A 27830-nucleotide genomic window follows, 5' to 3' on the forward strand; every position below is an offset into this window, starting at 1 on the left:
AAGAGCCCGCATAAGATAAAGTATACTTCGACCAAGAGATAATCTTCTTAGTCACTACATCAAAAAGGGATTAGTAATTTGCAATCTAAAGCTTCCCAACAGTTAAAGGAATACCAAGATACCTAAAGGGAAGGTATTGTTGGATTGTTAAGACTCTACAGGGGAGGGAGAGGGGGGGGGGTTGAATAACGTTCATCGTTTTTTTTGGAAGTTACAAAAATACTTAGTGGAAAAGAATCACGAAAATACAAACATTAATACAAGTAGTTTTACTTGGTTCGGAGCCTTTGACGATTCCTACTCTAAGGTTCACACTCGTTAAGTCTTTCGTTGGGCAATTATTATCAGTTCAAATATTTGAGTATACAAACTATAAAATAAAAGGTTACCAACAAGAAAAAAGTATGAACAAAGTTCCTTGATTGTCGATTGTTGGAGCAGCTTTTCAGGATTATTGGAGCCTTCTTGGAATATCATGCAAGCACGAAAGTTATAGCAAATGCTATCTTTTAGTTGCTGGTCGAATGCTGCTTTTATAATCCCGTCTGGGCACCTGGATCCCCTCTCAAGCACCTGGACTATGCTGATGTGGTGAACTCTTGTCAAAATTTCATCCTCGAAGTTTATCCACTTCCGGACACCCGGGCCCTTCCGAATGCCTGGGCGACTGACGTAGGTCGGCCAATTGTTGCACTCTAACTCAGCTTCTCAATAAACTTTGCTGGTCTAGGTGCCTGGAACACCTCTGGACGCCTGGACCTCTCGGGTGCCTGGCCAGGCACCCGCCCAGGCATCATTGCAGCTAGTCTGGGCATGCGGAGTCTGGGTGCTCGGATCCCTTTTGGGCTCCCGGACCACTCTTTTTAACCTTTGTCTTTTCTGAAAAAAAGAATTTGTCCAGACAACCATAATATGTTTATCCTGCAAAATAAAGGTTGCACAATAATAAGGTAGCAGTATTAATTAAATCATATCTTCCCAAGATTAGGATATAGTCACAGTCTCAATTTAGATTTCTTAAATGGACCTAAATTGGACATGTACCTAATGTCCCCAAAATGGGACTCGCCCTCACTAGATCACTCTCCTCCAGTGCTTACCTTACTTACCAATCACAGACTTCCTTGACGTCAGGTCTCTTGACCCACCAAGACTTCCTATCAGATCTCAACCAATCTAGACTTTGGCCAATTATCAACCCAACTGGACTTCTTTCAGCCAGATCTCAACCAATCTGAACTTCCTACCAGCTATCAACCTAACTGAATTTCAGCTTGGTGTTTTGGTGTTTCGGTCCTCTAGACCCATCAAGTTCTACACACTTGGTAAAAGGTTAAACAAACAATATATCTAACTTTAACCTACTTGTCATACATCAAAACCTGATTATTAGTGCAACCTGCACCAACAGGTACCTTCTTGAAAACCCATGATTTATAGAAACTCACCCTTTGTTCTTTCATTGACATCGACCATGTATATATTAGACTTTAATGGGTCAGCTCGAAGCCCTGTTTTGTCACCAAACTCCTTCAAACAATTGATGATCATAGTGATGGTGGATGCATCTGCACTTACAAACATCAAAAGATAACCGACATATACTAAATGAGTTATTTGGGTCGCTTCGCACATAGGATGGAAGTGACAATCCTCTTGCTCTGATGCTACCTTCAATTGTCACAAGAATACCTCAAGACAAAGCCTGAATAATAAAGCAAAAAGTGGGTCATCTTGCCACAAGCCACACCCCCCACTAAAGAAGCCATATAAGTCGCTATTAAGGCTAATAGAGTATAAAATCATGGTGAGAATTTTGTGAATCCAATCACAAAATTATTGTGGAAACCATAACTAACAAGAATCGCTATAAAAAAACCTCAATCCACGATATCAAAAGTCTTCCTTAAGTCCACCTTGATCATTCATCAAGGAGAGATCCACTTGTATGCATATTTCTGAAGTAACTCTTGAGCTAGATGAATGTTCTCACCTATGGAACGATTTTGGATAGGAATCGCTTGTGCCAAATCCAATAAACAATCCATGACTCTTGCTAAGTGCCCTGTTAGTACTTTGGAGATTATTTTGTAGAAATTCATATAACAAGATATTGGTTGATAGTCATTAACACTAGATGCAAGATTGGATTTTAGAACCAAAGCCATCAATGTGTGATTTCATTGTTTGAGTAGTTGCCCATGTAGAAAAATTTCTTGCATTGCATTATGACTTCAACATCCACTATGTCCCAAGCGGAGGTGTAGAACTTGGCATTATATCCATCAAGACATGGGACTTTGTTCCTTCCAATGCTAAAGACCATAACTTATATCTCCTTGGTGGTGACCGCCTGATCTAGTGTTGTCCCTTGTATACTAGACAAACTGTAGTCTGACAGCCCCTCGTTGTGCAAAGATAAAATCTGCTTATTTTTTTCCCAATAGCTCCTAGAAATGTACCACAAACTCTGTTATGACCTCCCCAAGACTGGTGGTTTGCTCTCCGAACTATTTGGTGATAGTGACAATAACATTTCGCTTCATCAAATTATGGAAGAACATGATACATTTATCACTGTTCTTGAGATAATTGCTCTTCACCCTTTGTTGATAGAAACTCTTCTCCGTCTATACCTATGAATCACCTTTAAACAAAAGTATCTAGCTCACCTTAAGTGAGTTTCATCTACAAAAGTGCTATCACTTGAATACTGTGGTCCTTGAGGAGGTGTTACACCCCCATACATTTTAGGGACTTGTGAAAGCCCTAATGTTCCATGCAACAATCTTCATAAAAGGGTATCTCCGCTTCTCACACCCGTCTTTGTCGTCCACTCGCCCTCACAGCCGGCTGTCAGTCCTCTGCATTACTATTACTAGTGCTTGATGTGCTTGCTTCCACATTGCCCATTCTTGCTGGTTGTGTTGAGGAAACTATGGTAGAAGAGCCCAAAGTAAAAATCCCATCATCAGTGTTATCCTAGTACAAGTTTATTATCGTAGAGGAGGTTTGCATTACAGTTGGTGCTATTAGATCATCATGCACTATTGAGACATCATGCGTTGGTGGAGCAGCCTCACATGTAGATCTTTTTTTGGTTTTTTTTTTTTAAAACGAGAAAAGACCATATACGAAAAAGGAAAATTATAGTAAAAGGGGGGCCAAACCTGACCTCCTGCCACAATTCATACAAAAAACCCCAAGAGCTTTTCTCATATTAAACCACACCTCAACCATCTATCTAGAGCTTTCACAAATCCAAATGTAAAAAAAAACAAGTATTTTTGAGCTCCCACAAATACTCCACTAAAAAGACTACAAACCAAACACCAATTGACCTTATATCAACATCTTACGAATTCAAACAATATAAAGCTTTTCTCCATGCATTAAGAGTTTAAACCAAAGCACAAATGTATACCACAGATTCTCTGCATTAATAGTCTTTTCCCAAGGAAAGCTACAATTGTGCTGGACTTTCACAGATACCCCAATTGAAATGGAATACAAATAACATCCAAAGAATACCAAGAGAGAAAAGAAATATCTACACAAACCTCAAACTATCCTTTTTTGCATGAAATTCTCAAGGCAATCCACTTCTGTCCACTCTACAAATCCCTAAAAGACTTCTATCGATCTCATGACCACCAAAACCCTCTCCAAAGGAAACTTATAGGCTTGATGGGCCAAATAGTCTGCTGCATTGGCCTCTCGATATAGATAGGAGAATCTAATGTGATAATTATCGATGAATCTTTGGATTTTAATTACCATACTTTTGATCTTCTAACGTAGATTGTTGTAGCATAGTAGCCAAAATTGTCTCTCTCTCTCTGTCTCTCTTGTTGAGCTATTTCCTTCACCATGCCCGGATTCACCGTGTCCGCCCCATGCGAGGTAAGCTGCACATTTTGTATAAGCACTAAGGCAATCAACATTGATTCTCAATTACCACCACGACCATGTCCCTTCCACCTGTAGCCACCACTGTGTTGGGTGCACCATTCATATTAGCCAGCCTACTCAGTGCTCTAGTCCTCCACGTTGCCTTGATCAGAACCATTGACAAATATATTGGGAATATCTGGGCCTCTCTCCTATGTGTGCAGCCTCAAGGGCAGTTTGTTTCTCACATTCCCCTTGTTTATATCCAATCTGGCTGTAAGTTTTACAAAATATAGTGTAACTTCATAGGTGACCTTCAATTCAACTTGTTCTCTAGTTGGTAAAGCAATTCACACTTCAACCACCCTCTTTGCTTAGACATCGATCTCTACAAGAAGCTGGGCATATGTGAGCCGCTTCCAAAATCGTGTAAGCTTGTTCATATACAAGAGTTTGCTAATTTTTGAACCAATCAAATAAGTACCCTCGGAGTCCAACAATCCAGAGGAAGACCATGGATTTGAACCCCAAGCCAGAATATAACGACCATCTTCATCAAAGAGGAAACAACTCGACATTCGCTTCAAGAATAGTGGAATGCCAAAAATAAAGTATGACCCTCCAAAGAGAATATGATCTCTATCCTCTGCTTTATCAAATTTGTAACAACTCATCTGCTCTTATGCATGAAGAAGCTACTAGGAACACTTTAATGATTCACAATGAGCTCCACTCCTCCATGTCTTAGATGTCTCCCCATGAAACATCCCACTAAGCAATGACCCATCGAATGCTCTACAGTATCAATATCATCAGTCTCAATTTGAAATATCTATTGCCCTGATCATTCAAAATAGTATAGAGGGGTAGCTATGCTTGCTTTCCAATTATCTTTAAATAGATTAGCCAAAGATTTATCATGATTCACCTGTGTGGTTTGTCCACTACCATGATTATCCGTACTCGCAGCTCCATTTGGCACCGGGATCTCATCCTCAGGCTGTCCATCAAGTTCCACACCATCTGGTCTATTTGTTCCAGCAACATCAACAACCATCTTGTTAACCCTCAAGTTGGGTACATCCACCTCAGTAACCTGTGGCAACTCAGTATCTTTGTTGGCATTCACATAGTAGGGCCAGCAGTAGATTTGCCAGCTAGCAGGGGATGATCAACAATAGGGTGAGTTGGCAGTTCCTGATCAGCAACAATAAATTGGGATGTTAAATTAATTTATTCTGATGTCGGGCCAAAACTTTTCGTCTTGCCATTTCAGTGTAGGAAATAATGGAAAAATGATCTAAATAACGTGCCAACATCAGAAAGAACAACTGCTTATTGCCTTGCAAGTTTGGTATACATTTCTCTTTTGTTTCACCTTCCTCCCTAGGCTAAGAAAAGCACCGCTAATCGTCAAAAAATATTGAAAACAGAACCATAGCAGCTTGCACTTTCGCATACATTCCAACAACTTCTTCAAATTCAGCTACCACCTTCATAAAAAGACCACCACTCTAGAGAAAGCAATATAAAAGCTATGAAAAAGGTCCCTCACCATCAATGGGAGGAGAAAAAATTTACATGACGGCCAATAACACAACCCAAATCCTCCTGACTAACTTCTAACTATCGTCTCTTTAGAAATCTTAGAAAGAATGAAGAACTCTCTCTAACGCTTTATTTGGGAGTTTTAAATTGGAGAGAAAGGAAAAGATTTGAATGGAAAAGTGAAAAAAATAACGTTTGGGAGTTTTTTTATGTAAAGGAAAAGAAAGTCAGGAAAGAGAAAGTTTTCCTTTCATAATTAAAAGATTTTCCACCCAAAAATGGGAGGAAATGGATGGAAACTTTTGTTGGAGGGAAAATCATTAATTTTTATTCCAAATATACCCTTCAAAAGTTAATACAAAATAAATATATCCCTTGATAAAGTTGCTTTCTCTTCCAAAGACTTCCAAAGAGCACGAAAGCTTCACTAGTTGAGGAAGATTAAAAAACGCACATTTTTTACCATAATCAATTAACAGGTAATATTTTTCTTTACTTTTCATTTTGTTGATATCATTTACCTCTTTCTCACTCGTTCATAGTTATTTGTTGATTTATTTAATTATTTTATGTTTATTTTTGTTGATGGATTTTATTTTTGTCAATTTGAGAAGAAGTAGTAAGACTTTATATTTAGCCGGCACATCTTTTGTTATTTTTGTTGATGGGCTTTATCAATACATTTTGATACATCATTTCTCTTCTCGTCCTTTCTCTCTCCTTCTTTTCTTTTCTCTTCTTTTCTTTTCCCTTCCAACTTCCAAACTAAGCCTAAGTTAGAAGGGAGAGTATAAGAGGCTCGTATTTTTATTATTTTCAAAAGATGTCCAATTTTAGTCATGTAATTTTATATACTAATAAATCTCTTAGGATTAAATTAGAGCAATTTAAATTGATATTTTAAAATAAAATATCTGACAAGCAAAAAATTAAAGAACCTCCTTTTTTGATTTTTTCCTTATTATTATTTTTTCAGTTAAATAATTTTTCTCTATTTGAAAAATTGTCAATAAACCCCTTCAAATTTCAATCTCTTCAAATTTCATCTAATATTAATTTATTTTATTTTTGGGAATAAAAGTATTCATGAAATTATGGAATAAATGGAGGAGGCCGGAGGGTGGGCAACATGGTCACGTGGGGAAAGGAAAGGGCTGGGCAGGAGGAAGAGGAATCGTCGGCCCTCCTCACGCTGACGCTTCTCCTCTCTCCCTCCCCTCCACGGCCTCGATCCAAGCTTCCTGATCCGGAGATCGTATTCGTGTCAACCCTGACCGTTCGGGACCATGGAGCCGTCGGCGCCTCATCAATTTAACATCTTCCAGGCCTTCTCCGCGTACTCCGGTGAGTGGAAAGAGCCCTACTTGTCGGGTGGATCATTATCTAATTCTTTTCCTGGGGTTCAGTTCAAGCATCTGTTTTTGTGTCTGGAAGCGACTCTTTTCGGATTTCTGATTAATAAGAAAATTCGCACCGTGAAAAAAAAAAAATCTTGTTTTGCCGCTTCTGTTGGGCTCTTTCCTCAAGATGGCCGACTGAAACGATGTTAATTTGTCCTTGAAAGAAGGATTACATGTATTTATTTCTAATAGTAATTAATAATCTTCTTGTCAAACCTTAGTCGTTTGGTAAATCTGAACTTTTTGATCCACTCTTTTGTTATAGCTATGTATATCACAGTGTGCTTAATCTTACAAGTTTTGTTGCAGTAGACTTTAAGTTCTCAAGTACTGAAGCAAGAATGATCTAAAATTCAAAGCTTTTATAGATTTGGCGACGTATTATGATCTTTAATTTTGGACATTGTTCACTCCTAAAGCCTATGTAGCTTTCGTGTGCAGACATCATGTCAAAGGCACACCTTTCAGGAGCAAAGGAAAGGTTAGCTATATTGTCAAGATCACTGGATTCTAGTGGGCCAACAAGGTTTGTGCTATTGGATGTTCAACCTGATCAAATGTCATACACAGATATACATCTGAGCTGTTTTGTTTTCCTTTATATTTGATTACCCATAAGTTAGGTAGAGCTTTTCATACCTAGGTATGAACTAGGGTTGCTAAAGATGAAAGAAATTCCATATCTATCATTAAAAGTCGCTTGGCTAGTCAGCCAAAAGCATGATCCGAATGAACATGTAGCTTTCTCTAAATTATATTTTTGCTGGTAAGCATATTTTGTCTGTTTATATAACTGTTGACATTCAACTTGGTGAACCTCTTCTCAATTTCCCCAAATAGTTTAACACATCATCAAGTATAGTAGATGTATGAGGTTTTGACTTTCAGTTGTTTGGTTATTCCACCATTATTATATATGATACCTCACACAGCTGACTCCACTTCTCATCATGTAATTTCCTTGTGAAATTATCTGTCATCTTTGTAATATTTGCTTTTATTGAACAAGCTTCCATGCTTTTCAATTACAAAATATTATAAATGAATAAGGCATGTGCCATTTTTGATAGAGCACCTTTCTTGAGCTGCTACAGCAAGTGAAGATTATTATCTTTCTGTATTTTTTTTAATATTTCTCTGTTCCAATGCTTGTTGTTCTTATGAACAAACTAACTATTTTATAGGACTATGCCACTTTCCTTTTCCACTAGTAAGACTTAAGTAGCAATAACAGAATCTAATCCTATCATTCCCCATAGTCAGAGAGTGCCGCTTGTTATTTATTTATTTATTGAACATATTCTATAAAATGCTATGAAATTAGGTTTTACCTAGAGACGACAATTTGCCCAACCCCAATCATGACCTGCCCTGTCCTAATTAAAAACTTGCTTTACTTGACCCAATTGCCCTCCTATTTTAACTTGTGAAACAGATACTCTATGTTCTAGTACCTGAATCTAATGTATTCATTTTCCTTTATTCTTATTTTATGTTTCCTATTTTTATTTAGGGATATGCTGATCAACCAGATCTGCAATCTTATGTGCTGTCTAGATTTATCTGTGAGTATAAGTTACTTGTTTGCTTTGTATCTGCCATCATGCTTGATATTTAGATTAATATCTGCTCGTACTGTTCTGTAGGTTGGTTCCCATCAGTTCAATTTGCTTTATGAATTTGTCTTCTTCATTTGTCGTGAAAATGGGCAGAAGAGTATCTGTAAGCAGTTTCTGGACATTTTGGTTCCTGTTTAAATACTATCTTTACTCCTTGTCATGTTGAGGATCATTGGTTTTCTCTCTGTTTATTCTCAGCTGTAAATAGGGCCTTAGCAGGATGGAGGTTAGTTTTGAATGGAAGGTTTCGCTTGCTGGACGAATGGTGTAATTTTGTTGGGGTAGGAAGTGAATACATGTTGATTGCTCATCAATTACATACAAACTAGATTTTTTTTTAGAACTCATTTTTTTTTCTGTTCCTGAGATGGCCAACATTTGAGATGTTGATTCATGTGCACTATCAATTCTTTCTTACCATGTTCATCTTGCTTACATGTCCTGGGAAAGAAACTGTCAGTGACTATCCATGCATTGATTGTCTTACAAGTGGATTTCCTGTCGATGAATAAATTTACAACTCTTGTACTGTATCATGCAATAAATTTTGTTTTTGTTTGCGATGTTAAATAAGTATCCCATCCAATGAAGTCTCATACTACTGCATGCAGGTTAACTATAAATGTGAGGAATACGATCCCCAGTTATATGGTGTCTCCTAAAATTATAGAGATAAGGAACTTATATTAGTCTATTTCAGATGATAAGAGTTATTGTTATTGGTAAATTAAATTTTTTGAAACTACAAAACATAATTCTAATGGAGGAAGATTAAAATCATATAAGTGTTCGTAGATAATATATTGAAAGGGGGAAACATTGGAGGTTTAAAGGATAGGTGATACCATGATAGAACACTACTAGATGGTTTTAATTTGGAGATTTATAGGAGTTGTTGATCAGGTTGAATACGAATTGTTGCTATGGATGAATATTATGTTGAAAGCAATTTGATTATGGATTAAATGGATACACAGGAAATAACTAAGCTTGTGTAGCCACATTAAGAAATTAGTGATAAGAGGAAAGGATTTAGCTTCATCTTAGATTCTTTTAAAGTGAACAAAATCTTAGAGCAAGGCATACTGCTACATTAAAAAATGCACAGAATTATAGAGATCAAAATATAATATAACTTTAGATAGATGCTGGAAATTCAGCAATATAAAATCTCTTTGGAAGATTTTATAAGTTCAGGCTTTCTTCAGGAAACTAATTGACAGAATGGCAGTAGTAAGGGCATGGAAGAAATGTCAAAGTAAAGAGCGCGTTTGTATATAATTAAATCTTGATCAATTTTTTAATTTCTGTTAATAATTTTTGTTAGTTGAATTCAGATGCACCAACGACACAATATATTGGAAGATACTTGGCAACAGGTCTTAGCCTTCAGCCGCTATGTGAATGAAGATCTTGAAGGCTATGATCCAACAGGTAGTCTGTGAAATAACTCATCTCTTTGTATGCTTTAATGGTATACTATTTTTCTTCCAAGAGTGCATTTTGTATGTACATTCTACAAGCATCATTTAGTATGACGGATCTTTTTCTTTATTCTTCTAGGTGCTTGGCCTGTGCTTATTGATGAATTTGTTGAGCACATATACAGGTTTTTTTCTTTCTCTGTTTTTTTCTTTTACTTTCTGACTTGCTTTTGATGGTTCCATATATGTATGACTCCACTAAACTCTTATGCTTGTGTAATGTATTTGGGAGGCTGTTTTATACCCAATTCAAGGTATTTGTTTGCTTGCGTGCAAGTAACCTATATCTATATTGATTTATCCAATTCAAATGTGTTTGCTATTATTACTAAGATTTATTGTCATTAAATACTTTCGAATAGGTTGTTGGAGCTTTGTTTTCGCCTGACATGACCTTCCAAGTGTCAGATGTGTCCTTTTTTTTCTATATAGAATTTTTATGTGAGTAGATATAGAGTTTTATGCCTCAATAATTCAGAGGGTAGCAAGCATCACAATCAGAAACTCGTTGTTTTATTCTTGCTCTTGGTGGTGTTATTTTGTAACCTGATTGTAATACTTAAGGCTGTATTTAGATGGTTGACATTGCTTATGCTGGTCCAATATTTGTGCGGAGAAGTCGATCTTTTAGGAAGTTAAAAACTCTGCAGAGGATATAGTTCATATGTTGATGGGTTCACTAATCTGGGATGATCAATTAGGTTAAAATTGCTTAAGTCCAGTGAGTGTTAATTATAGGTGCAAATATTACATGACAGTCATATTAAAAACTCATTTGGCATGCCTATTGGAATTAGCTAACCAGGTAAGAATTTCAAGTTTTTCAAAAGAAATATAGTAGCATTAATATATTAGCACAAAGGAAAGAGTGTACTTTGGAGGGATAAGATCCATGTTGCCAACCTCAAATAAATGGGACGAACATGACTTCATGATGATATAGGACTATGGATAATGGAGCCTGAAAAAAGGCGAGTAGCTTGCCAATTTAAGAAAGCCAAATGACATTGATAATATTATTCTAGACCATAGCATTCTCTGATCTTACTTTTTATGTAAATGTGAAATTACTTGTTATCCACTCAATTAATTGTTTGAAAGGAACTGGAAGAAAAATCATCAAAGTTTTTGGTTTCCTGGATTACTAAAAATTTTGTCAGAATTGCTTCATTATTTGTTACTGTCCGGATGTAATCAATTAGATGTGCCTAACTTGCTCATTCTTGTTTTATGTTAATTCTCAATTTGAATTCTCTCTTTCCTCAATAATTACCAGTTTCAGTTTATCCATTGTTTTAGATGACTCAAGCTTATGTAATTTCATTCCGAAATGCACAGAATCAACAAATCAAATGATTGCAGCTCTAAAGATTCTACTTCTGCCGATTCAAATCAGCAGCCTTGCATCTCCAACACATTTAGTGGTAAAATATTGGCCAGAAATTCTTAATCACAATTCAAGTTTTCAGATGTTTTTTTTTCACAGTGACTACTGTTTTTCAGGATTGAATTTGCACCCTGGATCCAAGAGGAAATCAAAATATTTGGAAGTTTCGGAAATGTCAGACAATCTTGCAAGACTCAAGCGATTAAAGCAGACCTCCTTTAACAATAACCTTGGACATCTTGAATCTGATTCATCTGTTAGTCTGATTGGCGGTACATCAGGCAACCAAGATGGCATGAACAAGCACACTACACATAATTGTCTCCATACTTCCCCTTGTGCTGTGGAGGATAGCCTGTTCAAAGGTTCAACACGATCCATTCCTTCGGGCTGCTGTTTTAATTTCGATCCGAAAGCAAGGATTTACACATGATATCAATTTCTCAGTTGAAGCATATAGTCTCATGATTGGATTTTAGCTTTAATTATACATTGTATCGTGTTATGGTGCTAGTATGTTCTTTTGTAATGTGGTGTTGCTGCAATAGTCTCATGAAGCAATATTTGCATCTGGTGTTGCTGCAATAGTATGCTCTTTTGTATGATATTCTATTTGTTTGCCAGTTTACTTGGGTGTCATCAGATCTTTGCATTGTAATCCATATCTCCAGATAGAATTTGAAGTTTGAACTGCACTTTTGCAAATTCTCATACGTACGATCTAGTTCTTTTTCATGTTAAAATGTAATATAAAGTGAAAAAAGAAAAATCAAAATTTTGAAGTTTAGTTCCAGGCACTATGTTGGTGGAATACAAGTGCCTACATAACCAGCTCCCATGGTTAAGAATGATACTGACAGAGGGAAAATGAATATGAAGTAAAGATTTGTTCGGAAGGCGCAATTGTAACATGCAGATATCAACAGGAAGATTCCCATTCCCAGCTCCAAGAAATGAAACCTGGAAGAACACAGATCTGTTTGGTATCCACCAATTGCTGAAAAAAGGTTAGTGAATTAGTTTCATGATATTCAGTTTTACCTTTCCCAAAACTTGTTTGATAGTTTCTTAGCATCTGCAGGAATTTGTTTGGTTTTCAATGAGTTGCCAAGTTTCTCGGTGACAACCCACTCGTTCACTCTTCCGGCTTCAAGAAGACCAATGAAGACAGCTTTGCATCGGTGCAAGGACATGACGCTCTCGAAGAAAATCCACACCAAAATCAGATGAAGGGACCTGCAAAGACGGCATTTTTGGTAAATGGAAGATATATTATCATCCCAACTATTCAAGAGCGCGGCTTGTGAATCAAACCTTGGGGTTCCAACTGAGTTAAGGAGGGTGATGGCTAATGGAATGTAGAACACTCCCCATTTTGGGATTTCGACTTGAGGTACAAAGGAAGAAGCTGGGATGAGGATGCAGTAGAAGAAGAATGTGACATTGTGTGATATTATCCTTCTTGCGAAGAAGAAGTTGTAGATCAAAAAGAATTTCTTCACGGAAGACACCTTCTGTAGGATCAGAAATGCATTGGAATTTAGAATGAGTAAAATCAAGCTCCCGATTTCTCGCTTGATACATAAAGAAACTACTATCGACCTTAGCCATTATTATATCTGATGCCATTTTCTTGAATAAATTTGCAGGTCCACAGGCCCAACGATGCTGCTGATATCGGTATGCTTTGTAATTGCTTGGTAGTTCACTTTTAACCTGATCAAAATTATGATGAGTAAAAACTAGTTTTGTTTTGTTTTTTTTTAATGGAAATATTTGTGAAGAGAAACCTTGAGATCTCCAACATAAACAAATTTCCAGCCTTGGAGGGTTGCCCTGACCGCCAAGTCCATGTCTTCCACTGTGGTTCTTTCTTTCCAACCTTCAGCTTCATTAATGGCTATGATTCTCCAAACACCAGCAGTTCCTTTTGCAACACAATTCACTTTCGATATCAATGAGTATCATCAGGGCAAGGTAAGAACTCTCAACTCACCATTAAATCCAAAGAACTCCATAGTCGTTGAGCCGGATTGTTGCTCCACTTTAAAATGATAGTTCAATGACATCTCTTGAATCCTTGTCATCAAGCATTGATCAGCATTCACTGAACAGCAATCAGGCATCAACTAGTGCATCTGCCAGCCGAAAAAGAAGAAAAAAAAAAAATCTCTTTCGAAGTTTAAATGGTTACCAAACTTCCAACGCGCCTGAACAAGAGCGATGCCAGGATTGTGCATGAGGAAAGGGATGGTTCGGAGGAGGAAATCAAATGGCGGCTCATGATCAGCATCAAAGATCGCAACATAATCACACTTCTTCACATAGTCGAGTTCCATTGCTTCCTTGAGAGCCCCAGCTTTGTAGCCATTTCTGTTATCCCTTGAAATGTAGTGGATGCTCCTTCCTCTCTTAAACCATTTCTGGCATTCCTCTTGCACCAGTTCCTGCATGCAGTTAACTAAGCATATCTATATACTGAAAGTTTCATATCATGATCCTTTCGATTTGCTACGACTAACCCTAATTGTCAGGTCCGTCGAGTCATCAAGGACTTGGATTATGAGTCTATCATATGGCCATGACAGGGAGCACACTGCTGCAATGGATATCTGGTAAACCTGCATTGCGCAGCTGAAGCACCATGAGAGACAAGATTGCAGAGACCAAAAACTTAAAATGTAATGTTGTTTTTCTCATCATGTAATCATTTCATTTTCAAAGTGTTTCTGAGGAATGATGCAGCAAGATGAAAACATGGAGATCACGTTTCCAAGTCTTAACATTTTTAATTTATTGTTTTGCCAGAGGAGTTGACTAGGTGTTTTAATCATGAAGGATAAGGATTTCCAGGTAACCAATGTATCTGAGCTAAGTTGACTTGATCATTTTATTTATTTAAAGTTGAATTTTAGAAGAGGATTTGATCGGATTACTATGCAGTACATCTTCCTGTTCTTGTATATATCAGAGTCGAGTATTCCTTTAGTTTCTCATTTTTTTTTTTCTCCTCGTTGTGACATTTTTACAATGGATTGTGATGCTGTGATAAGGAGGGGCTCATTTGGGGAAAAGTCTTCATCACAATTGAGGTCAAAGTTATGACGGTCAATGACCCCTATCATATGTCGGGCGGGCAAGTGACTCGCCTAATCGAGATATGAAAGATCTAATTCGACATCATCACTAGCTCGGCCACCAGCTGAGCCAAGACGTTCAAGACAGGAATGAACGCCAAGTGCTACATCAATGACCAGATCAGCAGAGTAGAGTCATGACCGAGCGAACCACACGCGGACAGCGCTACTACAGCCGAGCGACTATTCCGTTTGGTCTGGACACGTGCAGCAACCAAACAGTGGGAGTATCGGTCGAGTGGCTATCCCGCTCGGCCAAGAAGTAGATTCACTAGCCAGACAATGGAAACTCCAGCCAAGCGGCCACCCCGCTTGACCCCGCAACGAACGACACTAGGACAGGGAACTCTCAACCAAGCGGTCATCCCGTTCGGCTGAGCAACAGACACAAAGGGATATCTTTCAACATCTTTTTGGGAGTTAGCGTCGTCAACAGGCGACATGGTCAGGCAAAAGATTATACGGCGGAAACTTCCACTGTCACTTTAGAGATATGCTCGGCTTGTTAAAGTATTGTGTAAGGGACATTTTACTGACATGACTATTCACGGAAGGTTTGGGACAATGCACCCGCTTTAAGAAGTGTGCGCACACGCTACAGGAATCCTATATAAAAGGGAGGTCCAGGCATCGACGGAGATATACTTTTCTCGCGATTTCTACAGTTATGCAACAGTTTTCGTTGCTACTTCTTGTTTCGCCGGAGACACTTGAACGTCGAAGGGCCATCGTCGAGATCCCTTCCTTGGTTCGACACTGACGTTGTTTGTGTCGCAGGTAGGAGTAAAGTCCCTTGGAGGTCAGCGGAGCACCACGCCCCCAAAATCCACCTCCCCGACTTTCGTACAGGATGACATTGAAATAGTCACACAAGTTGAACTCAACACATCGTAAAAGATGAATTATATTCCTTTTAACTATCTATAAACTTAAGCTCTTACCTTTCTATTTGGCCAATTTTTGATGCGAGCATATTTAATTTAACTCAAGTAAAGACATTTTGACTCCCTTGCCAACTTTAAATATGTTTTGAAATTCAAACAACAACAATAACAATTAAGTTGTTATTTCACTAAGCGGAGTTGATTATATAGATCCTTGTATGCTATTAAATTCAATCGTCTATTATATCTTCCTATTATATCGTTTTTAGAAAATCCTAATGCCATGAGGTTAACCTTATAAATGATTAGTCTCTTCCTTTTTAGGTCTTTAAAGTTAGTAGTGCCCTTTGGTTGTGCATACCACTATCTATCCATCAATATATCTTCTTTCTTTCTAATGATTAATAGTACTATTAAGTATTTCAGCTGCATAGCTATAACTTTTTATATCCCATGAGTGTAGTAGGTAAAACATTTTAAGGAATAATTTTTAAGTGTGTATAAATTGTGTTTCAGATTTATTCGATAGATAAATCAGCAAAGAAGATTGTCTATCTAATTTCAAGGGAAAAAAATAGGGCCCTACTTTCCCCTAACTAATAATATTCTTGCTCCATGTGTTATGAAGATCGAGCATATCTTACTACAATCTTGTTTGACCTAAAATTATTATTTTCAATACCTAATGTGGCTCCATATTTAAGTACTATGATCATGAACATAACTATTAAATTTTTCCATGCACTGACTAATTATAATTTTTTAATTTATCTTTTCACAAATAATAGTTATAAGTCTCCAAGTTGAACAAGTAAAGACAGAAATAAAAATAAATTTAAAAAATTATTATATATGCATGTTTATTTATTATAAAATAGTTTTCCTTTTTTTTCAAAATGGTTTAAATCAAATTAAATACCTCTCTCTCGTTAAACATGGGGATTTGCACGAGCACCATGGGGTAGGCGAGGGACCCCACCTCGGCGTCCTCCGCCGCCGCCGGCACCGGAACCGGCTCCCACTTGTACACCTTCTCTGGCGTCCGGCGGCTGAGCTTCACGTAGAGCGCGACAGTGGCCATCGACAGCTTCTCCACCACCAACATCATCGACATGGCCAGGCACAGCGCTACCGCCGCCCGCATCGCCGGCACCACCACCGCAGCCGCCGCCCGCCGCAGCCCCTCGGCCGCCGAGAGGAGGGGGAGGAAGAGACCCAAGGCCTCGCCTGCCATGCCCAGGGCCTCGGTGGTGGAGACGTTGCCTTCTTCCATGGCACCTCCCCCCTGTCTCTCTCTGACTCTTTCTCTCTCTTATTTACAGTGTTCATGGAGAAGACGGTGCACTATGAATAAATAATAATAATAATAATAAATTTTATTATTTTTTTAAAAAAATTGAACATGGCTGTTGATTCTATACATCATCGGATCATAAACGCATTCACCGACCCCAAAGATCAATAATAATAAAAAATTTAAAAAAAAAAAAAGAGGCATGAAGCCCCTGGGCATGGCGAGATTGCTAGAGGCACGGGCGACTGATCTCGAATGTTGAGGGCTCGATGCTCCAACAACATATTTATCGGACGTCTACGGTGCTCAAAATCTCGGTGTGTTGGGCCGCCGGGTTGTTGGCTGACTCGTTTCCTTAATTTATTTGGTGGACGAAATATGTGATTAGTCTATCTAAAGATTAATCAAGTTATAAGATCTAGATATATGGTATAAAAAATAAAAAAATAAAAGCCATGAACATATTCTGATTTTTGTAATTTAAAAAATATGTATCACATTTTTATTGTACTCTTTTTTTGTTCCATGTTTAAATTTTTATTTTATCTATTCAATAACTTATTGCTCGGTTTATGTGTTAAATTTAGATACGAGTGTATAACTATATTAAAGAGATTTTCAGAAGCATATTGATTTTATTTTGAATCAAACAGTTTTAACTGAAATTTACTGATGGATTTCTTTAATGTATCCATGCTTGTAGACCTAAATTCGCTAGAATAAATTGTAAATGTTTGATAAAATTCTAGGACTCTCTTGGTTTGAAAATACCAATTTTCAAATGTTGTAAGTTTTGTTCGAAATAGATTGATAAACTTAGAAAACTTGAAATAATTTTAAATCAAAATTAATGTACTAATGTAAGCCTCCTTAATGTATCCATGTTATGATGGATCCAGAGAATTCTAAATTATTTTAAACCAAAATCAATATATTTTTGTAAGTCTTCTTAATGTATCCATGTCTTCAAATTTAAATTTGACAGAAATGATGTTACTCAAATTCAAATTTAAACATTTCTTTTGGAACCTTAAACATTTCTTAGCAAAAAGAAATGATGTTACTCATTTCCTTCTATGTTTTTGTGTTGCTTCTTCTTTGTCAATCATCAATAGTTATTAAAGACTCAAAAGTGTAAATTTGCGTTAGTCATGCACTATATCGCAAGGTGAAGCACAAGACTTTACTTTGATAGCAAGTCCATGTTTGCCACGGAAAAGAACCCCGTTAATCACCAAAGAAGTAAGCATATTAACGTGAAGCACGAATAAAATGATAAATTTAAAATTGCGAGGAAGAGTCAAGGATAAGAAAGTCATTGAAATTCTTAACGTCATATATAGACGATCAATATCCACACACACGATATTTACTTCGTTAGGCCTATACGAACATTCGATTCGCAAACCCTAATGCCCCAGCATCTTTTTTTTATGCATCATGTTCTTGTTTGAGTTTTTCCCCTCCAAAATTAATAATAATAATAATAATAATCATAAATAAATAAATGATCTCTGAACACATCACCAACTCCATTAATAGCTTTGTGCAATTAATTAATCGTTGCTATTTAATGAATCCTCGATTCAAAGCTTGCACATTAATTTTAACTCTTATTTTTTTATTAAAAAAATAATTAAATAATACACGAATTGAATGAGTTGCAGCAGTGCATGACTTTGCCACATCTCCTCAAATATATTATTAATAATAATATTAATTAATTAATTAGTACTAGTTTATTCCACAGATTAACAGTAGTGGAAGAGTGCAATTAAGTTTGAAAACTAACGTTTTGACTTTAATTTTAGGGTTTCAGATTGTTGTTTATCAAGTATGTCTTTCGAAGTTAAGTTTTCTCGACTAGGAAGAAAACTTAGGTTCAATAAATTTTCGATAAACTAGATCTCTTATGGTAATTGAATGAGGGTTTCTTTGGTTTTGTCAATAGAGATTAGAACATTCATATCAATTTTTTTAAATATAGAAATTATCTTAAATTTTATATTTTATATAAAAATATCTTTGTATCAAATAGTTTATTTATTCTCTAAATTTAGATTTAATAAATAATATTTTTCTAAATTTAAAGAATAAAATACATTCCTAAATATTAAAATATTATTTAATTTAGAAGAAAAAATAAAAAAAAAGTACAGATTGATCGTAATGAAAAATATATATTACATAGGGAGAGAGGGGAAAAAATATAGAAGAGAGAAGAAAATAATAAAAAAATAAAGATAATAGAAATTTTAGGATAGCTGATGTAGCATGTAGTGAAAAATAATTATCTAAATTTAATAAAGTGGATGATTTATTTTAAATTTTAAAGATATTATAGAGAAACTGGTATAAATACTTTTATAGTGATAGAAGTCGGGTCTTCTATCGATTTCGAAGATGATCAAATCATCTTACCGATCGTGTACTTGAAATTCACAAGTCTCCATTATTACGAATGAAATGATACTATTGTCATGATAGATAGCACAATTCAACAAGTGGAGAAAGAAGAAAGTCGCTGATTCTAGTTAGAGAAATCTCTTGTTAATATATCCCTAACAAAATAAATATTCTTTTTGGTCCAAAATATATCACTTATAATAAATGGAACCATACAAATGAAGATATCTTTCCATGCCCCTCAATCTAACCGACGTACTAGGTCTTCCTTTACCCCACTTCCTTCGTTAGATCGTTTTACGTCTTTTAGAGACTCGTAGTATATGTAATCTAGTAGGTTCCTGATTTATCTTAGTTGTCCATAATTAACTACTTAATTATAAAACAATCATGAGTGACACCTAGTAGTACATCATGATCCCCAATTAGTCAAAAAATTATAATTGGTTTTAGAATTAATTATGAACTCTTCAGCGGCTACAGTGAGTCGTGTCTCGTTCATTTCACTCGTCTTATACCCAATTGGTTCAGGACATGGTTTATGTGTCAGTCCTCACTAGACTAACTACGTTACACCTAGCCAAGTAATTCTTTCTCGTTCTGCATATTCTAATTACTCGTACATGTTTAAAAGAGTCTCATACTCTTAGCATGTAATGTTTTGGCTAAAAACTTTGAGTAATAATTCTAACAAGTGGTCATAGGGTATACGTCTCCTCGCAAGGAGCGGTGAATCCTCTATGGGCTATCTAAACACCTTCGGACACTTCGACTTATACCCAATCATCCCTAGTCCACACCTCAATGAGATGCTTGCTTAAAATGTCAAAGTATAAGTCTTCATGACTAAGATGACTTGTATACCTCAAGTCGAAGGAAACTTGCACTCAAGTTGTAGTAAAAACTTTCACAGACATATCTAAATATATGTAGAGAATCATATGAAGTCTTACAGTGAGTTAGTACAATGAACTAGTTATCATAGCTAGTATCCACGTTTAACTCTCGACATCCCAATATCTCCAGTCTGTGAGAAAATAACTGCTTGACCTTGTTGGATCGTGAAACGTCGATAGAGGGGGGGGGTGAATATCGATTCGAAAAAATCGCGTTAATAAGAGTTAAGCGCAGCGGAATAATAAAAAAACTTAGGCAAACTGAACAAGGTATTTTTTACTTCGTTCGGAGCCTGTGACGACTTCTACTCGAAGGCCCGTACTCCTTGAGTACTTTCGTTGGGCAATCACTAGCAATTCGAATGTGATTACAAAAAGAGTGCAAGAAATGCTAATGAAACAAAACACAAAGCTATACCGACAGAAAAGAAAGCTTAAAGAGCAAGGGCGCGTTGTCGGAGCTTTGTTAGCGTCGCTGGAGCACAGAGCAGCAAAGCAATCTGGGAATTCTGAGATTATGTTGAAGCTCCACCCCTGGGGCTTCTTTTATATGCTGCTCCGGGCGCCTGGATCCCTTCCGGGCGCTCTGGTGCGATGTGGCAAGTCCAGTCAGAATGCTCCACGTGGCGAGGCGACGCAGAGGATAAAAGTTGCCTCCGGGCGCCCGGACCACCTTTTTCCAGAGATTCCTTCTCCTGCAAAACAAGGTTAGTCCGAGGCAAAATATATCCTGCAACACAGATTGTTAGCACAATTTATAAAGTATGAATTAACAGAAAAAGTATGACTTAGATTCCGTCTTTCCGAGACCGAAATCTAGTCACGATCTCAACTTAGATATCCGAAATGGATTTAAGCCGGATCAACGCCTAATGTTCCCTTCCCGGGAACGCGTCCTCGCAGTCACTCCCCTCCAGTGACTTACCTTACTTACTTGCCAGACGTCCGGTCAGCCCTTCGACCCGTCTGGACTTTTCGCCAGCTATCCGGTCAGCCCTGTCGACCTAGCTGGACTTCTCGCCAGCTATCCGGTCAGCCCGTCGACCTAGCTGGGCTTCTCGCCAAGCGTCCGGTCACCCCGTCGACCCGCTTGGACTTCTCGCCAGCTATCCGGTCAGCCCTTCGACCTAGCTGGGCTTCGTGCCAGACATCCGGTCAGCCCATCGACCTGTCTGGACTTCTCCTGCACACTCAATCAAAGTGTCAAACAACAACAAACTAACTTAACCTGATTTGTCATTCATCAAAACCTGGGTTAAATCGTTAGTGCAAACCGCACCAACAATCTCCCCCTTTTTGATGAAATGACAACCTGGTTAAGTTAGTGTAAACATATGCATAAAACAACATGCATTTAATGTGGTTTTTAAGTTAGTTTGTATTTTCAAATGAGTTTAGCTAACTTAACCACCTAACCCTCCCCCTTTGGCATTCATAAAAAATAAGCATTGATTAAGTAAACATAGATTTTTGAAATGTCAAGATAAGCAGATAAAGAGAAAGAATGTCAAGTTAATCTGGGGGAGTTAAACTTTTGAAAACTTGTTTAAAGCATTAGCTGTTTAGAAAAATAGCTAAGTTTAGATAGTCTGATTTTCAAACATAATTGTATAAGTTCTAAATTTCAATATCAAGTTTAAATTTTCAAAACAAGTTTCAACTTTGAAACGCTTTTCAAACATAAGTTTACAAATTCAAAATTCTAAAACTAAGTTTTAGATTTAAGGAAACAATCAGTTTTAAAACTTTGAAATTTATTTTTCAACAAAAAGATTCAATTTTCAAAATTGAGGAAAAATGATTTTGTAAACTTAAGTTTTAAAAAAAAATCTAATTTTCACAATTTTCAATATCAAAGCAATTTTTACAACTAATTTAAATCAAATTGTCAAAATTAAGTAAAATCAAATTTTAAGAACTAGATTTTTAAATTCAATTTTCAAAACTAAGTTAAATCTAATTTTCAAAATCAATTTTCAATAAAAAGTAAAACCCAATTCTTAAAAACAACTTAGTTTACTTAGTTTTATAAGAGTTAGTTTTCAAAAATAGGTTTAAGAAATTGTTAAGAAAACATTTTTCAAAACACAAATTTTAAAATATTTTAAATAAAGGGAAAATTTTAATTAATTCCTCCCCCTGAACCTGACATAAAATTTTGAAAATATTTGCTAAGAATATTCAAAGTAGAATTTTGATTTTGTTTTTTTTTTTTAAATGAGGTAGAATTTTCTAGAGAGATTTAAAAAAAAGATTAAAAAATAACACTTAATGAGATAATTAAAAAATAAACCTCCCCCTGAATTTGATACTCCTTTAATTAATCCTCCTTATTTATTACTCCCCCTTAAGTTAATACTAAGGTTTGGTTGTGTTAAATTTCAGAAGCCCTAACACATTTGTCTAATTTAGTAACACTTATATTATTATCTCTGTATCCTTGGTGATCCGGTGGTAAGAACGGGGGACCCCCTTTTTGGGGAAGTCAACGTCACGGGGAGGTCAAAGTATCCGACGTCCGACCGGAGAAGCGGAGACCGGTCGGTCAAACGGGGTCACAGTTAAACCAAAGACGACCCGACGGGACTAGGGGTTCCGACGCTCGTTGAACAGAGGCATATGGCCGAGCGGACCCTCATGGGCGGAGGGTCAAAGACACGTGGAGGTCAACCCCAAGTTCGCGCCGAACTGAAGCATGCCGGGCCGAACGGAAGCATGCAGGGCCGAACGGAAGGATGTCGCGCCGAACGGAAGCATGCCGGGCCGAACGGAAGGATGCTGGGCCGAACGGAAGCATGCAGGGCCGAACAGAAGCATGCAGGGTCGAACGGAAGGGTGCCGGGCCGAACGGAAGGGTGCCGGGCCGACCGGAAGCATGCAGGGCCGAACGGAAGCATGCCGGGCCGAACGGAAGCATGCGGGCCGAACGGAAGCATGCCGGGCCGAACGGAAGGATGCAGGGCCGAACGGAAGGATGCCGGGCCGAACGGAAGGATGCCGAGCCGACCTGACATTCGGCCAGGAGCTTCCCGGGCCGGACAGAAGACAACCCGACCATGGGCGGGTTTCCGACGCTCATAGTGAAAAGGGTCACCTGGCCGAGCGGATAGCCCGCTCGGCCGAAGCATAAAGCATCGTTGCTGTGGAACACTCTCAGCCGAACACCCGGTCGGACCGATACCTACGCCCGGTCGGACCTATGCCTGCCGAGCGGCTGGCCGCTCGGCGTGGGAAAAGAAGAGACAAGGACAAAGGAAACATCGGGGGAACATCTCCTGACAGCGGGTATGTTCAACGACCAGGCCATACGCAAGATCTTACAACAGAGGATCCCGTTGTCCCATCATAGATGTGCTCGGACTGTAGCAGTATGGTGTCAGGTAAGCTCTTCTGATAAGCCCATACTGAGGTATGGACAGAGGACACGTATACACCTCGGTATGTGTGCCCGAGCCTCTTCACAGCTCTATATAAAGGGTCCTCACCCTTCGCTGGAGGTACGCATTCTGATATTTTGGAGCCACTCTTTTCGCTGCTAGCTTTCCTGACTTGAGCGTCGGAGGGTCGCCGCCGGGAACTCCTTCCCGGCTCGACTTCTGTGCAGGTTCATCGGAGGTTCATGCAACCAGTCGAGGACCCACGTCAGCAACCGGAGAGCACCACGTGCCCAGCATCCGTTGACTCAGCGATTCAGACAGGATCAATTTGGCGCCGTCTGTGGGAACGCACCTGCATCCGAGCGGAAGCAATGGACGAGGCTGGACGACCGCCCACGGTGATGCTCTCCACGAAGGAACTCGACGCTCTAATTAAGGCAAGAGCAGCTAAGCTCGTGGAGCAACAGAGAGAGAATGCGCAAGCCGAGCGGCTGAAGCAACAAACAACGTCAGCATCAGGTGGCCGAGCGGAGGCAATTATCCCCGAGCGGAGGCAATGATCCCCGAGCGGACGCCTCCCCCAAGACAATGATCCAACCGACATTCAAGGGGGAGCACCGCCGAGCAGATGAAGATGGATTGGGACTTGGATCAACCATGAAGCGCAAATCATCTCCAGCCGTATCGAGCTGGGTGAGAGGTGCGCTGATGTAATTTTATATATGTTTTGGTCGCCTATGTCCTTGTAATGCAGGAAGTAGAAATAATTAAAGGATGGCAAATAGCTTCGCCGAACGGCAGTGTCAAAATTAGCCTTCCGTCGAGCTCTGACGTTAAAAATTGAGAGACGAGCCGGCGTCTATAAACCCTCCGAGCGGAAGACCGTCGAGCTCCGACGTTAAAAATCGAGAGACGAGCCGGCGTCTATAAACCCTCCGAGCGGAAGACCGTCGAGCTCCGACGTTAAATATCGAGAGTCGGACCGGCGACTATAAATCCTCCGGCCGGAAGACCGTCGAGCTCCGACGTTAAAAATCGAGAGACGAGCCGGCGTCTATAAACCCTCCGAGCGGAAGACCGTCGAGCTCCGACGTTAAAAATCGAGAGACGAGCCGGCGTCTATAAACGCTCCGAGCGGAAAAAGGGGATCAAGGGGACTCGTACTCGCCATCAATATCGTTCGACCACCTACGTGTTCCGCTCGGCTCAGTACCCAAAGATACTTCACCAACATCCAGTGAATAACCTCTTATGTCGAAGCAGAATATATTCGTCTGAGCGGATGGTATTTTCATGGCGCTGCTCGGTCGAACTGATGGTCCAGTCAGTCGGACTAATCGCCTCCTTCGACTAGACTTGAAGGGGAGGCAAGTGATCCGGTGGTAAGAACGGGGGACCCCCTTTATGGGGGAAGTCAACGCCGCGGGGAGGTCAAAGTATCCGACGTCCGACCGGAGAAGCGGAGACCGGTCGGTCAAACGGGGTCACAACTGAAACAAAGACGACTCGACGGGACTAGGGGTTCCGACGCTCGTTGAACAGAGGCATATGGCCGAGCGGACCCTCATGGGCGGAGGGTCAAAGACACGTGGAGATCAACCCCAAGTTCGCGCCGAACTGAAGCATGTCGGGCCGAACGGAAGCATGCAGGGCCGAACGGAAGGATGTCGCGCCGAACGGAAGCATGCTGGGCCGAACAGAAGCATGCGGGCCGAACGGAAGCATGCCGGGCCGAACGGAAGTATGCGGGCCGAACGGAAGGGTGCCGGGCCGAATGGAAGGATGCCGGGCCGAACGGAAGCATGCCGGGCTGAACAGAAGCATGCGGGCCGAACGGAAGCATGCCGGGCCGAACGGAAGCATGCCGGGCTGAACGGAAGCATGCGGGCCGAACGGAAGCATGCCGGGCCGAACGGAAGCATGCCGGGCCGAACGGAAGCATGCCGGGCCGAACGGAAGGATGCAGGGCCGAACGGAAGTATGCCGAGCCGACCTGACATTCGACCAGGAGCTTCCCGGGCCGGACAGAAGACAACCCGACCATGGGCGGGTTTCCGACGCTCATAGTGAAAAGGGTCACCTGGCCGAGCGGATAGCCCGCTCGGCAGAAGCATAAAGCATCGTTGCTGTGGAACACTCTCAGCCGAGCACCCGGTCGGACCGATACCTACGCCCGGTCGGACCTATGCCTGCCGAGCGGCTGGCCGCTCGGCGCGGGAAAAGAAGAGATAAGGACAAAGGAAACATCGGGGGAACATCTCCTGACAGCGGGTATGTTCAACGACCAGGCCATACGCAAGATCTTACAACAGAGGATCCCGTTGTCCCATCATAGATGTGCTCGGACTATAGCAGTATGGTGTCAGGTAAGCTCTTCTGATAAGCCCATACCGAGGTATGGATAGAGGACACGTATACACCTCGGTATGTGTGTCCGAGCCTCTTCACAGCTCTATATAAAGGGTCCTCACCCTTCGCCGGAGGTAGGCATTCTAAGATTAGGAGCCACTTTTTCACTGCTTGCTTGCCTGACTTGAGCGTTGGAGTGTCGTCGCCGGGAACCCCTTCCCGGCCCGACTTTTGTGCAGGTTCGCCGGAGCGCCGTCCGACCGATCGGAGATCTACGTCAGCAACGAGGAGAGCGCCACGTGCCCAGCGTCCGTTGATTCAACGTTCAGACAGGATCACTTGGTATAACTGTTTATTTGAATTTGATTAATTAATTAATTTTAGATTCAGGCGCTTAACTTTAGTTTAAGGTTAAATAAGATAAGATTTTATTAATTCAATAACAGTTAAGCATTATTAATAATTTATTGATTAGTTTTTACTTGATTTAATAATTTAATACTTAGTGAAATAATTTAAATTTCATATTACCTGATTGAGTTGGGCAATGAAGGTGTTAGTTATTATTATTATTTTTATATATTTATTTATTTTTTTTAAAGGGACTTCAAAATTAGCATTTTAAAAGGAATTTAAAATGATTTTTATAATATGCTTTATGTCAATTAACATACGTTTGATTCAGTTTTAAAATGACCAAGTTTAAGTTTAATTTTAAGTTTAAGTTAAAATTTTTTTAAAAGTTTTTAAAATAATAATTTTTAAGTTTAAAATAATTTTAAAAATATTTTTTAAGTTAATTAAAATAATTTTTATGTTAAAATAATTTTAAGTTAAAATGATTTTTAAGTTAAAATGATTTTAAAAATATTTTTTAAGTTAAAATAAAATAATTGTTAAAAGAGTTTTTACAGAATTTTTTAAAATAGTTTTTAAAGACTTTTTAAAGAGTTTTTAAAGAATTTTTTTTAAATAGTTTTTAAAAAAAATTTAAAAGAGTTTTTAAAGAATTTTTTTTTAAAATAGTTTTTAAAGAATTTTTAAAAGAGTTTTTAAAGATTTTTTTTTTAAAATAGTTTTCAAAGAATTTTTAAAAGAGTTTTTAAAGAATTTTTTAAAAATAGTTTTTTAAAGAATTTTTAAAATAGTTTTTAAAGAATTTTTAAAATAGTTTTTTAAAGAATTTTTAAAATATTTTTTAAAGATTTTTTTTTTTTAAAAAGAGTTTTAAAGAATTTTTAAAATAGATTTTAAAGAATTTTTAAAATAGTTTTTAAATAATTTTTTAAAATAGTTTTTAAAGAATTTTTAAAAGAGTTTTTAAAGAATTTTTTTTAAAATAGTTTTTAAAGAATTTTTAAAAGAGTTTTTAAAGAATTTTTAAAATAGTTTTTTAAAAAAGTTTTTAAAGATTTTTTAAAATATTTTTTAAAGATTTTTTTTTTTTAAAAAGAGTTTTAAATAATTTTTAAAAATAGTTTTTAAAGAATTTTTAAAATAGTTTTTAAAGAATTTTTTAAAATAGTTTTTAAAGAATTTTATAAAGAGTTTTTAAAGAATTTTTTTTTAAATAGTTTTTAAAGAATTTTTAAAAGAGTTTTTAAAGAATTTTTAAAATTTTTTTTAAAGAATTTTTAAAAAATTTTTTAAAGAATTTTTAAAAAATTTTTTAAAGAATTTTTAAAATAGTTTTTAAAGAATTTGTAAAATAGTTTTTTAAAGAATTTTTATAATAGTTTTTTAAAGAATTTTTAAAATATTTTTTATAGAATTTTTTTTAAAAAAGGCTTTTTAATGAATTTTTAAAATAATTTTTAAAGAATTTTTAAAAGAGTTTTTAAAGAATTTTTAAAATAGTTTTTAAAGAATTTTTGAAAAAGGTTTTTAAAAGAATTAAAAAAAGTTTTAAAAGAATTTTTATAGAATTTTTAAAAAAGTTTTTAAAGAATTTTTTTTTAGAAAGAGTTTTAATGAATTTTTAAAATAGTTTTTAAAGAATTTTTAAAAGAGTTTTTAAAGAATTTTTAAAATAGTTTTTAATGAATTTTTAAAAAAAGTTTTAAAAGAATTTTTAAAAGTGTTTTTTTTTAAAAGAATTTTTAAAAAAGTTTTTAAAGAATTTTTTAAAAAAATTTAAGGAATTTTTAAGAGAGTTTTT

At 37.7% G+C, this 27830-nt stretch overlaps 2 protein-coding genes across 3 annotated transcripts; one reads left to right on the plus strand and one right to left on the minus strand.

The window, feature by feature from the left end:
* Positions 1-6550: 6550 nt before the first annotated feature.
* On the plus strand, positions 6551-11987 carry LOC122023655 (defective in cullin neddylation protein AAR3-like). 2 transcript variants are annotated; one of them, XM_042581895.1, is made up of 9 exons: positions 6551-6783; positions 7281-7365; positions 8353-8404; positions 8486-8561; positions 8657-8739; positions 9796-9895; positions 10022-10067; positions 11281-11366; positions 11446-11987. In XM_042581895.1, the coding sequence occupies exons 1-9, from the start codon at positions 6726-6728 to the stop codon at positions 11760-11762; spliced, it is 903 nt and encodes a 300-aa protein (XP_042437829.1). In that variant the 5' UTR covers positions 6551-6725; the 3' UTR covers positions 11763-11987. The 2 variants fall into 2 exon arrangements, with proteins under 2 accessions (XP_042437829.1, XP_042437830.1); XM_042581896.1 differs by having other exon boundaries at positions 9796-9892.
* On the minus strand, positions 11922-16677 carry LOC122023654 (probable glucomannan 4-beta-mannosyltransferase 11). The gene is made up of 9 exons (XM_042581894.1): positions 16270-16677; positions 13852-13950; positions 13524-13776; positions 13326-13436; positions 13120-13256; positions 12932-13045; positions 12644-12843; positions 12371-12565; positions 11922-12289 (listed from the first exon to the last, which is right to left on the minus strand). Exons 1-9 carry the CDS (start codon positions 16621-16623, stop codon positions 12127-12129), a joined length of 1626 nt encoding a protein of 541 aa, XP_042437828.1. The 5' UTR covers positions 16624-16677; the 3' UTR covers positions 11922-12126.
* Positions 16678-27830: the final 11153 nt, after the last annotated feature.

Source organism: Zingiber officinale, chromosome 9B (assembly GCF_018446385.1).
Source record: "Zingiber officinale cultivar Zhangliang chromosome 9B, Zo_v1.1, whole genome shotgun sequence".
NCBI classification, from domain to species: Eukaryota; Viridiplantae; Streptophyta; class Magnoliopsida; order Zingiberales; family Zingiberaceae; genus Zingiber; species Zingiber officinale.

What these genes read in the sequence shown, in the direction of transcription:
- LOC122023655 (XM_042581895.1), top strand. Translation starts at nt 6,726, where the DNA reads ATGGAGCCGTCGGCGCCTCATCAATTTAACATCTTCCAGGCCTTCTCC. An exon ending in GGCCTTCTCCGCGTACTCCG is followed by an intron (nt 6,784 to 7,280) that starts GTGAGTGGAAAG and finishes TTTCGTGTGCAG; the next exon opens with ACATCATGTCAAAGGCACAC. An exon ending in TTTGTTGAGCACATATACAG is followed by an intron (nt 10,068 to 11,280) that starts GTTTTTTTCTTT and finishes CGAAATGCACAG; the next exon opens with AATCAACAAATCAAATGATT.
- LOC122023654 (XM_042581894.1), bottom strand. Translation starts at nt 16,623, where the DNA reads ATGGAAGAAGGCAACGTCTCCACCACCGAGGCCCTGGGCATGGCAGGC. An exon ending in TCAGGCGCGTTGGAAGTTTG is followed by an intron (nt 13,437 to 13,523) that starts GTAACCATTTAA and finishes ATTGCTGTTCAG; the next exon opens with TGAATGCTGATCAATGCTTG. An exon ending in TTTATGTTGGAGATCTCAAG is followed by an intron (nt 13,046 to 13,119) that starts GTTTCTCTTCAC and finishes AATTTTGATCAG; the next exon opens with GTTAAAAGTGAACTACCAAG.